The following is a 13,227-nucleotide window of genomic DNA, read 5'->3' on the forward strand; positions in this document are numbered from 1 at the left end:
GATGCTTGCTTGTAAAAATGTAAAATATAGTGTTGTCATGATAATGGAGAATATATACATATATAAAAACACATATAATTACAAAAAATTAGTTAATCATTTATAATTAATTAGAATATTTAAAATAATATTTCATACACAAAATAATAATTTTTATTAAAAAAAATAACAATTGAAAACTTATAACTGAAATAAATATTAAATATATAAAATATTATTATGAATAATAAAAATATAGTTTAACATCGCCTAAGTGTAATAAAATATTTAAAATAATTATTAATAAAATATTTCATTCTTTTAATAAACTAAAGTTGATTTTTATCCTTTCAAATGTAAACATAATAACAATTGTTTTAGTAAATTTATTATAATTTATAAATTAACTGAAATAAAAACTTTATTTTAAGTAAAATTTATAAATTTAAAACTGGCATTTTGTCATAATTATATTTAGTATTTTTATTAATTCATGTATTAAATATAAATACTTTATTTTAATTATAAAATACCAACTAGTCATAAATATGCATAGAAAAGTTACATTTCAAGTATAATTTATAAAAAATTGAAATGATATATTTTATAATTATATTTGTGTAATTTTTAAAATTCCTGTAATAACTTATAAAGTGAAATATGAATATTTTAAAGACAAAAAACCAATAATTCAAATATAGTTAAAATAAGAACTTTAAAATAATATTTTATAAATAAAAATATTAAATTCATTTTAGAATGTAATTTGAATAAAGATATAATTAAATTTTATAAATATTATTAAAATAAACATAATTTACATAAGTTTTTGAAGAAAATGTAGATGTTTTTATGACCCTGTAGGGCATTTTATGAAGTAAGAGGACAGTCTCGTGGTGTTTATCAATTTTACTTTTAGGCACTAAGTGGTTTTCTTTTGGAAGGTAAGAAAAAAGTATCAAATATCAAAATGTTATAGCTCCAACAATGGCATCAAGGGCTCTTTCCCCTTCTCCTAAAATCTACAACAACTTATCATGATGGCTACCATTTTACTTGTAATTGCAAAATAGGTAATTTAATACTTAATTAACTAATTTTTGGATTAATTATCAAATTAAATTTTTTAATGCAATTGCTAATTACTTGGTTGAATAATTGTTATTTAATTAGCATATATCTACATTTATATGATTATGTATATTTATATATAAGTTTATGTTTGGAATTCATGTTTTTTAAGTTTAACTTGTATTCTTTTTTTATTAGAAAATAAGTTGACCCAAATAAGTAGTTATGTGTAATATGTGTAATAAGATAAAACTGTTATTAGTGAAATAATTAGAACAAAATAATATTAAATAAAATTATTCTAGTATTTTTTTAATACTAGTTAATGCCAATTATTAAGTATAATTTATAGCATATTAGACCATTTTTTATTAAATGATTTATCCTATCCTAGTGTTTCAAAAAAATATTTTATAGGTAATATTAATAATGTAATTAATTAAATAATATTAAACTATTTTAGTAATATAATCAAGTAATTCACTTGAAATTAATTAATCAATCATTTAACTAAGTAATTAATTCGTTAACTGCTTAAGTAGTACTTAATCAAGTAAGTTATTAAGCAAGATTTTTAGTTACAAATAGTTTAGTTAATGAGTTCAAAGTTTGTACTCTAGAATGTTAGACTATTGTTGATTTTCAGAACTCCATGGATTTAGCTCGTGGAAAAAAAGGGAGAAAGACCTATTTGGAGAAAACTGGAGGAAGAAGAGGTTATGGATTTAATTTCCTAACATTCCCCCTAAAGCTCTATTTATAAATTAATGAAACTATTGTATTACAATAATACCCCTGAACTTAGGGTTTTGGGTTTTAACCCTGGAACTTTAACTTAAATACATCAATGCCATCTCTATAAGATGACTCTTTATTTATCATCTTGCCATCATTGTATGTGGACCTTGAGCCCGTCTTTTATATCTCTTGGATACATGGGTCTTCCTTGGTCTTATGGGTTTGAGCCCATTTTCTAATACACTTGGGTATGTGGGCCTTCCTTGGTCGTGTAGGTTTGGGCTCTATCTTCCAACACTCCCCCTGAATCTGGGGGTGAGAGAACATCATGAACTCCCAGCTTGCTGTATATGATGTACAAAATTTATTTTTTTGTATAAAATATCACATCTTCCAATATGACTTCATCTTCTAACAACTATCACTCTCATGTGTAAGGTTGTGAAAATATCTAATTTTTTTACTTTCAATTTTTATTCTATCATTTTCCAAATAATAATTTAATTAACTCCACTACACCTTAGCCATTAATACTTAATCGAATTAATCACATTATCATTTGAAATATATGTTTATGAAGAGGCTCATTTGTGTTTTAAGTAGATAAAGTAAGTGTTCCTTGCAGTTGTAAATCAATCAAGACTTGTATATTAGGAGTTATTGAAAATCCCTTAATTTGTTCTAGGTGCATGTACCTATTAGTTGTTGGTCATAAGTCCCAAATGTTGGGTATGTGTTGTAATTCTTGGTGGGTTTTTGGTTGCAAATGTTGTTTAGTTGATTTTTAACAGATATTTTAATTCTAAGGCCAAGGTTCACAGGGAGTGGATTAGAAATTTTGAAATATTGATTGTAAACCACTATAAAAATCTTCGATTTAGTTGTAACTAATCGAGTTTATTGTATAAATTTGATTATATGTCATTACTTTAATTGTAGGTAAGATAAAAATTCAAACTAAGCTTGAAAATTTGATAAACCTATTCACCATTCTAAGTTTATCCTTATGAAACCTTAAACTAAACATTTAATATGATCAAGCATAAGCTTGTGTTGAAACTAATGCGCTAAAAGGCTCGAACCTTTTAGGAAAGCACAACAAGTAAATCTACAAGGACTAGCCCGGTCGATATAAATATCTCAATACTCCCCCGCACGGGACAAGCCGTTAAATATCTCAACAGCTTGTTTCATATACTTATCTAGGACTCATTCCATTGGGTTTTCTTAGATCCAACTAATTGTAAACTCATATTTAGAAGTACCATAAACTGATAGTTATATTTCAAAATATTTTAAAACTAAAGATTACATGAAAATTATGCAAAACATAGGTTGTATAGTAGAATGTTTATCCATAATACTTGATTGGTTACTATTACCTGCATTAAGTCTAAAGTTGCCATTAACGAAAAGAAAATGATAGAAATACCGACCAGAAGGCAGAGAAACCAACTGCATCCAATTACCAGTTGATGTCGGTGGTGGACCTTGATCTAATTCTCTCGTCGGTGTTGAGGAGCACGAGTGGGTCGGCTGCCATGGTGGGATATTCAAATCAGTGAAGGATCAACTGTTCCTTCCACGTAAAGTTACGACAATATTTGATCGCTTTTCCGTTTCCCATCATTCTCTACCGAACGAAGCCTGACTCGCATATATGAATTTCATCAACCGACCATTTTATTAGTCAAATTGCTCGATGGAATTCGAAGCTATGATTTCTCATAGGAGTCAGCACAAGCTCCTGTCGTCTTCCACAGAGACCCTTCCTCCGACTGCAAATAGAGGTCTCTCCCCCTCCCTTTTTTTTATTTTTTATTATGGAGTACAAAGGAAGAAACCTCGCCTTCTTTACTGCTATGAAAGGTGGTAGCCTTGAATCTTTTTCCTCCCCGGAGAAAAAGAAAAAAGGGTAAGGAGAGATGTGAAGACTAAGAACCCATTTCTGACACCGATTTCGTAGAGGTTTCTGAAGTTGTAAAATCTGCAAAAAACAAAGCGTTCAATCAATTTGTTTGAGAACCGTGGTTAAACAAAATGGAGAAGTTTTGACATCTTCGTCTTTGCCCCTTAGAAAGATTTTCACATGCTAACCTTTTTCTTCTTTGGTATGGGTGAATGTAAACGCAGCCATTAGAGCTTGAAATTGGCACTGCGTTATGTCACTTTCGAAAGAGATCACTCCTCTTCTGGATGCCACAAATTCCAACCGACGAAGACCGCCGTTCCCCCCAGCCACTTCGAACAGAAACAAAAATGAAAAAGAAACAACATTATCCGCTTCTCTCTTTTAACTTTTCTCTGGTTTTACAGAAATTCACACGAACCAGGACCCCTCAAGGCTAAATGGTGCATGGCCGACCGGTAAACAACATTGTAGCCTCGGAGCAAAACAAGGATAGAGAAGGATAATTGATCGTTTGATCTTTCCATAAACCTGCACAGAAAAGATAACCCTTAGATTATCCGTAGGGAAGAATCCGTGGCGTCACTGCTGCTCCTAAAGCTACTTTTCTCCACTGGGCTCCATGGATTATCCTCCAACTTATAACTCGTATTCTTTTGGTGATGGTTAAAGTGCCGACACCCACCAAGAGCCACAGCACCAAAACCTAGAAATGCAGAAGAAAGGTGCCTGGTTTTAAGGCCTGAAAAGAGAGAAAAGATTGAAAACAAAATAGAAACTAAAAGGAAATTAAAGTTTTCGTAAACCGCGTCTCTCCTCGTTCGCAGGTGCTACTCATAACGCATAGCCTACCTTTTTTCACTGATTGCTTTCTTCTCATCCTTTTCTTCTCCATTCTCTTTGACCGGACCAGTACTCCGCTGCCCAGCCCTCTTAAATACCCTGCAACGAGTGGTTTCCTAACGACCAGAGGCTACAAAGGCCTTTCCTTCTGTGATCTCTATCGCTTTTCTCTCTTTTCTTAGATAAAGCCCACAAAGTTTCGTGTCCTCTCCCTTTTCTATGAGAAAGCATGCGCTTCCGGTATTCTCTGCAAGTGGGGTTTCGGAGGGTGGCGATTCTCTGTTTTATCTTTCTGTTGGTCGCAGCGAAGGAGAACGAGACGGCCATAGACGAAGGCATCGACTCCCAGATCGAGGTACCACTGCAAGGAAGAAGGCTAAAGCAATATCCTCACCACTCTTTCGATCTTTTCGTCTCTAGCAAGAGGAGAGTTCCCAACACTTCCGACCCTCTCCACAATCGCTGATACTACTTCTGCTCCGGTTCTCTACATCTATCTTTGCTCCATTTTTTGAGTTTTTTTTTTTTTTTTTTAGCATATTATGGAAGGAAAGGAAAGAGTGCAAATTGGGTGAACAGAAGAATGATTCTATACTGAGTTTCTGACTGCATTCAAGTGTTGAAGGAGATAATAGTGCTTTATTTTGTTACTTTGCTGTATATCGAATGCCTTTTTCTTATCGTAAATTGCGTCGCCTGTATGTGACTATGCAAGTATTGGTGGTAAAAGGCATTTATGTTCTTTCCTGTCGGGGAGCGTTTCTCCAAGTCTCTCTCTGCCGGGAGCGTTTGGCCTTTTTTACTGATCTCTGGATGTTTTGGAGTTTTCTTTGGTTCATATGCGAACATCATTTGAATCAAGCAGGTCTCTAGGCTTTCTAGTTATTTTAATAGTCCTTGCAGCTTTTTACTGTTTCATAATTTATCTCCTTTTGAGCTGAACTCTGATGAGTGGTGAGACGCCTGCGAAGCAGGCCGTGGAATCTGATCAAAGAAAACGATGCTGATAAAGAACCCATTCAGGAACATTTAATCCTGGGAGTACGACGTAGGATAAGGAATCAGGGTAGGAGACTCTGAGTTCTCTGAACAGTGTCTCAGCAAACATGAGACGAGGCCTCTTTTCTTGCTGAGACAGCCGCCGAAAAATTCACAGCAAGTGGGAAAAGGTAAGGAGAGTGAAAGAGTAGTACACTCTGGTTTTCCAACTCGCATTATGAGCAGACAAGTCGGACTCAGTCCGAATCAGGTTGATTTTGGACCGGGGCCGATGCAGGGGAATTAGCCTCCAAAGTTGCGAGTTAATTCGTCAAATCGAAAAACTCAGTTTAGATTCATACTCAGGGGGAGGGGATGATTTGATCAATTAATTTGATCAATTAACTGCAAAACATTGATCCATGGCAGACTTAAGACTCCCCTGTTCTACTGCTCAGAATAGGAAAGTCCTGCGGGTAAGTAGTTGAGAAGAAGAGGGCGGTAGGAAGAAATAAGGGAGGAGACAGCCCTTCTCTTCTATGTTTGTGCCTATGATAGAGAGTGAGGGAGGGGGGGACTCCTCCCTCTTCTTTCTACAGGTTGGAGAAGGCACATCCCTTCCCTCTTTGTGGATGATTTGCACCCCTCTCTCATCGAGCATCCTAACTAGGGAAGAAAGGAAATAGCATCTAAGGATGTCATTCTGATTCAGTTGATGGTCCCACCTAATTGAACAAGATTCGATGGTACATGATCACTTCATTAGGTCAAGGGGTGGACTTCTCAACTCATTTCACCCAAAGAAAAACTGAAGATCACATCCAGTTATTTTATACTGTATATTTTACCCCCTTAAAAATCCAAATGATGGTAGGGTTGGCATCGAATAAGCTGGCTTCTAGAGCGGATATGGAACCTCCTTGGTGAGATTGAAGATCTTCACCTTCTGATGGACCCAGATGATATCCTCTGGCCGAAAAACCAATTGGCAATCAAAGCATCAGAATCCGGGTCAGAGACTTTCTGCTTCCGTTCCAAGGAGTTGTTGGAACTGACGAGATCGTCCAAGGAGGGAGGGCCTAGGGTTCTAGAAGCCGCCATGAAACTGTTCCTCCCGAGGAGAGATTGCAGCAAAATTCATTTGTTACCGGCGTTCCAGGCCATCGAAGGGGCAGTAAAGAGGTTCTTTTTGGGGTACAGGAAGCTGGTCGTGATCTCGATGGGGAACTTAGAAGCCAAAGAGGGTAGCAACAGTACCGCTTAATAGGAACCGGCCGATCAACTTTCGCGAATCTTCTTGGACCACCCTATTTCCCGAGTCTGGACGCTGGGAAGACGTTCCCGGGGGTGTACTGGCAGTACTAGCGAATCGCGGGCTTGAACGGGTCGGAAAGAGGCGACGAGTTACCAGAAAAGTTTCGGGAAAAATGTTGATAGATAAGATAGGTGGTTCTACTTTTCTTTTTTCGTCTCTCCCGCTACACCGACAGTGAAGACTGAAGATCCACTTGCGGCTCTATCTTCTGTCTTCTTGGATCTCTTCACCGTACGAGATCACACATCAGAGAGAGTTGCCGCCTGCCCCGTTTGCAGAACTTATTCGAGGTGGAGGACGACGCGTCAACTCAAGAAAGTCCCATCACTCATTGCCCAATGAAGCAGTAAGCCAATGCTGTCGCCGATTCCCCAGGAACGAATCTCTTCCCCCGTCCAGGCAACGGAGAACGCTGCAACGATCTGAAACAGACCAGGGGATCACCCTCACGCCTTTTGATTTGAAAGGAATTTCCGTACCCATGATTTCACAGATGATTTATTCCCTCTCTACTGAGCCGCAGTCATGTCACAGAAAGTACGGAGATGGGGCAAATCAGTTGCTCATCGAGTGATCAATTTCTTAGCAAGAAGTTGGTCGACAAATCATAAATTACTTTTGTCATTATTACTTTGATACGTTCAGAGGGTCGAAGATCCAAAGCTCATATCCAAAAGGAAGAATTACAATAACTAGACGAAATTCCACTGTTATTAGTACATAAGAATCGATTTTCTGTTTATTTAGTGCACTTCATCTATTGTAAATCAAAGTGAAAGTCACCCTCAAAGTCAATGAATTAGTGTAAGTAAAAGTGAATAACTTGTTGGTGTTAGTATGATAGATGTGCTGTGCAGTTGAAAATATTTTCTAATGTTAACACCTAAAATAAAAAATGTTGTGTAAACAAAAGAATGAGCTATTTTTTATAATATCTCTAAGGGTGAGTTAGTCAACAAACTTAAAATTTAAACTTCATCTTCATCTCCTGTTTAAATTCATGTCATTTATTTACATGAATTTCATCTTTAAATATGGTGTTAATGTGGACGAGTTTATGTACACTGGAAAACAATTTCCAGTGTTAATGCTCCAAAATGAGAAAAATATAAAAAATAAGAGAATGAGTAACTTGTAATAGTATACTTAATTAAAATATAATACTTAAACCTCAAATTAGGTAAAAAAACATGATTATTACACGAATAAGTAATTTAATATATAATTAAAATATATTAATATGTTAATTAATTAAAATATATATTATATTATTTAATTATTGCAGCTTATTGTACATTAATACAATAATTATGTTTACACATGATTAATTATTAAAAATAATGTTAAAAAATAACATAAACGAATATAATAAGTTCAATTATTAATTTATTAATAACATATGATATACTTTAACATAAAAAAGAAAGATTAAACAAGAAAAATTGATCAAATGCTAACTTTAACACACTACATATTTTTACGTATTATTAATTAATAATATTTTTTTATTAAATCTAAAACCATTGATTTTATTAATTATAAAAATGGGTTAATTAAACCAAAATAATTGATCAAATGCTTGATTTAAAAATATTTTAATTACCATTATTAAATCACTAATATAATATAGTGATTAAAAATATATATATATATATAATGAATAAATAAAAAAATATTTTATTAATAACACAAGATGGATTTTTATGTGGTATAAATTAATAATATATTTCGAAAAAATAAAAAATAATTAATTGATCAAATGCATACTTTAACTATATTTTAATTACCAAACTAAAATATCTAGTTTAATATAATAATAAATTTTAATAAAAAATATAATAAATAAATATACAACTTTATTAATAACCTAAGAAAGATTATTCAAATAACGAGCTTGTGCCTTTAATATTAAAATCATCAAGTTTCAAGTTTAGTACATATGAACGACACATGTTCATAACACATAGTTGTATACACAATGGGCCAGGTGAGTTATATTGAGCTTTCAAGTTTCAGGCCTGGAACGTGAACCACATCTAAAGCATGTTATCTCTGCACCAGTTACAACAAATAACTAAATATAAAGTGGAAAATAAGAAAGAAGATCTTACCACAAAAGTATCGGCTCTCACAACATCCAGAGTGGTTACTCCTAACAGGCGCTTGGGATCGTAAGTACCAGCTTTCTTAAAAACCTCAGCTGCAATAGGAACTGTGGAGTTCACTGAGTTGCTGATTAAGTTAACAATTGCATGACGACAGCTCTTGACTATACCCTCACAGAGAGTTCGAACTATTCCAGCGTTAATCTTGAACAAATCATCTCTGTCATTCCTGGTTTCCTAGGAACACCAGCAGGAATGATGACTAGGTCCCCGTGTGAAGGCACTCACCACAGCCCCCGTGTCCATATGACTGACATCTACTGTCACCCCAGGAGCATTCACAACATCATAGAGATGAAGGACAGATACCAATGGGTTCATCTTCATCAACATGGCAAGTGGCTGGCCTATGCCTCCAACATCACCAAGTATAGCAACTTTGAATCCAGAAGAACCACCTTTAGCTCGACAAGCTGAACGTCTCAGGGTAGAAGTCTCCTCCATCTTCCAATGCATAAGGCATATAATAGTTTCAATCAGACAAAGAGTACACAACAGATATATCCAGGTTTCACTGTCAGACAGCAAAAGCTAGAAGCAGAACAAACACTGATACTAGATACGTGACAAGTATGAAGTTAATGGTCTACACTCTGATATTAAGAGTAAAAATCCAAAATATTTCCTATTTAATAATCTTAAAAGCCTTTTCTTCTTTTTTTATTTGAATTATATTTAAAGTTCATAAACATGAAATGTATTCCTGCAGCTGGATCAACATGGATCAAAGGCTTCTAGCAGCCAAACATTACATCAAGATGAGTTTTGTCACATAACATAGTTCTTTTAATTGCCTATGCAGTTTTATGTTTCTCTGTTCTTATCTTCAAATAACCAGGTGTCTACACCCACAAAGATGTTTTCTCTAGGTGCATTCATGCCTAACTAATTAGATATGGCAACAACTGCCTAACTTTTCTCTTTCTATGCATACTCATGAGACTGAGCATGTAATTGAAACAGGAAAAGAATTGAATAAAAAGAAGAAGAAAGGAGAAAGAAATTGCTCCTAGAACCTTTCCCTTTGTTTAGCTAGGCATTACAAGGAAAACCGTAATCAACTCCAAGCCTTATTTTGGTGGAATTGAGGAAATTCCTTTCCCACAGATATGTTCTCAATATACTATTCGACAATCAAGCCTTTCCAGATATTCAACGAGTTCAAGAAAATAAAGATAAAAGTGATAGCTCTCCATATTTGGTTCTCTTCCAGATGTTTTGTTTTAAAACACAGCCTATGCAAGTGAATGATTTGTAGTAGGATGATTCCAGTATCTGCATTAATTTGTTAAAATTCAGATTGTTACTTAGGATGGAGTGCCTGCTAATAGTTTTTCAGAAATTACAAGTGGGCCTTATGATGTAGAATTTAAAGGCCACTTTCAGCAAAAAAAAAGTAATAAGAGGAAGCTCACACCCCAGAAAGAACGCTTGCCCAAACCAATCTGATTCACAAAGTCAACGAAAAGAGCGGAAAACCTAACGGAAAACCACAAAGTCACTAACTTCCGATTAAAAGAAAATCATACCCATCATATATGCATAGAAAAAGCATATATACCACACAAATTCCAGCAAATCTGGATCAATACATAAAACGAACAACCGAAATATGTAGGCATAAAGCAAATGAAGAGGCAACGTCCCAGACTTGTAGAGTTGGAGCTGGTGGACAATGTTAAATTGGGTCAGAGGCCCTATCCCAAAATGACTAGCGACTAAGGAAACCTCTTCTGCATGCTAATAAACTCAAAATCTTTTATCTCACTAATCCATGTAGGATTATTCCTTAACACTCTTCCTCACGAGTAGGCACGTGGATAATTTGGGTGGAGGCCCTCACTTGTGGTAGATAGATAATTTGGGTGGAATGCCCACATACTAAGTGGTTGTTCTGATACCATGTTAAAATTGGGTCCAAGGCCTTATCCTAAATGACTAGCTACTTAGGAAACCTTTTTTGCCAACTAATAAACTCAAGATCTTTTATCTCACTAATCCATATGGGACTACTCCTTAACAAAAACTAATTTTTGGAACCTTATCTCTCTGTTGTGGCAATCGATTTTGAAAGGATTGAGACTCGTCTTTACGTCCTAGAAGAATTATTTGCCATCACTCCTTTCAATGCTTCGCAGTGAGAGGGAGAAGGGAAAAAGAGAAAGGAGATGGAGGCCGAGAGGGAGAAGAAAATTTTCAAAGGAAGAAGAGATGAGAGAAGAAAGAGACTAAGAGAGAAGAATGTGGGAGAGACCGGATTTTGTTTTCAATGGTAGGGTTCGACACGTCCCGCTCCCTTCATCTGGATGATTCACAATATACTACAGAATCCGAAATCCTGAAAATACACTGTGGGTGTTATCTTTGGATTCATCTAATTCATCAACATAAATTGGGTGTTGGTGCTCCACTAATGACATCAGGAAATGAACTGAGTAATGCGGCTGAAGTTCATTTCCTGATTCAAGTTGATTAATCCCCCTAAATAGATTATATACCTAAATAGATAATTAACCAAAACAAACATAGTTACTACGCTAATAAGTAATTTAATGTAGTATTAAAATATATTAATTAATTAATTAATTAATTAAAATATTTCATTAATAAATTAAGATAGATTGCAATTTAGTCTAAATTATGTGTGATAATTAACTGGTGCAATAATTAATTATAAAAATAGATAAAAAAATTAAAAAAATAATAGTAAAGAATATAATAAATAAATAAATAAATATTTTTTATTAATAACATAAGATATATTTTACAAAGTATAAATTAATAATATATTTTCACAAAATTAAAAATCATAATTTAATTAATGATAAAAATAGAATAATTAAACAAAAAATACTTGATCAATTGCTTACTTTAACAATATTTTAATTACCACTCTTAAATCACTAATTCAATATAGTAATAAAATAATGAATATAATAAATAAAGAAACAAATGTTGACTTTAATAATATTTTAATTATCACTATTAAACCACTAATATAATATAATAGTAAAAATAATGAATATAATAAATAAATATAATATAATAGTAAAAATCATGGATATAATAAATAAATATAATATAATAGTAAAAATAACGGATCTAATAAATAAATATAATATAATATTTTATTAATAACATAAGATAAATTTTCATGTAGTATAAATTAATAATATATTTTCACAAATTAAAAAAATTATTATTTTAATTAATTATAAAAATAAATAATTAAACTAAAATGCTTGATAATGAACTGAATTAATAATGAGCGAGAGCGAGAGTGCCTAGAGGAGAGTGAAATCCACTTTCATGAGTCGAGATGCGAGCTCAAGTGGATGAACCAGGATTTCAGTGGGAATCCTGATTCACCCACTTTACTCATGAGCGAGTTCAAGTGGATGAACCTGTTCATTCACCTGAATTGGCGCTCAGTGCGTGCACTAACACATATGGGTCAAGTGATAATGTAATCTAATTCACTTTCACTTGACCCAGAGGGGCACTAACAAGCCCTTAGATGATAAAACACTGACTAGTTCAACCTGCCAATACCCACACCTAACACTTTGAAGTCTCCATGTAGGTCTCTCAGGCACACACTATTGCTGAAATTCTCAAATGCGGCAACCTCAAACCTCATTGTGATGTTTTATTTTAATTGTTGCATGTTATAATTTGTAAATTTGAAGAAGGAATATAATATTTTCCTCAAAGTGGATGGTTTCTTTATCTTTGTACTTCTTCTTCTCAAGTTTAGGTAAAACTTGAGAAGAAGAACAATGTAAGCCTATAATTACATGATGGAAGTTTTGCTTGGATTTAACCTGTGTTTTTTTCCTCTATACCAAAGGGTTTTCATGTTAAATTGTGCATATTTTTTGTGACTATTTCTTGTTTGATTTATTTACCCACAAGTTGTTTGTTTAAATTCTTGAGTAAAACTTTCTTTAGTTTTACACAAGTTTTTGTAGGTCCTTCATTTTTTTTTATAAGAGATAGTAGAGCTTAGTTGTTTGGACAATATACCAGCCAAAATGAATTCTACAAAGACCGCATGTAGGATGGTTAGTTCGAATGGAGAAAACTAGATGATATGGAAGGCCTTAGATTATTTATGTTATAGAATTTGTATGGACTTGTAGAGAGTGGAAAACCTAATAATGTTTTAGATGATAAATGGAACTTGGATATAAAAGCTATTGGGCACATGCGGCAATGAGTAGATGAAG

The 13,227-nt window shown here is 33.7% G+C and overlaps 1 protein-coding gene across 1 annotated transcript; it reads right to left on the minus strand.

Annotated features, from left to right (window-relative positions):
- Positions 1–7,138: 7,138 nt before the first annotated feature.
- Positions 7,139–9,442, minus strand: LOC137953569 (malate dehydrogenase, glyoxysomal-like). Its single transcript, XM_068801000.1, has 3 exons — positions 9,227–9,442; positions 8,945–9,175; positions 7,139–7,255 (listed from the first exon to the last, which is right to left on the minus strand). The coding sequence occupies exons 1-3, from the start codon at positions 9,440–9,442 to the stop codon at positions 7,139–7,141; spliced, it is 564 nt and encodes a 187-aa protein (XP_068657101.1).
- Positions 9,443–13,227: the final 3,785 nt, after the last annotated feature.

This window comes from Aristolochia californica, unplaced genomic scaffold, assembly GCF_029961685.1.
Source record: "Aristolochia californica isolate CCGP_79_NKW_82.1479 unplaced genomic scaffold, dmAriCali1.0.hap1 SCAF_16, whole genome shotgun sequence".
NCBI classification, from domain to species: Eukaryota; Viridiplantae; Streptophyta; class Magnoliopsida; order Piperales; family Aristolochiaceae; genus Aristolochia; species Aristolochia californica.

Excerpts from the sequence above, each read along its gene's own strand:
- LOC137953569 (XM_068801000.1), bottom strand. The coding sequence starts at position 9,442 with ATGGAGGAGACTTCTACCCTGAGACGTTCAGCTTGTCGAGCTAAAGGT. Across the intron at positions 9,176-9,226 it reads ATATGGACACGGGGGCTGTG|GAAACCAGGAATGACAGAGA; the intron begins GTGAGTGCCTTC and ends TGGTGTTCCTAG. Across the intron at positions 7,256-8,944 it reads TGAGAGCCGATACTTTTGTG|ATCGTTGCAGCGTTCTCCGT; the intron begins GTAAGATCTTCT and ends GGTCTGTTTCAG.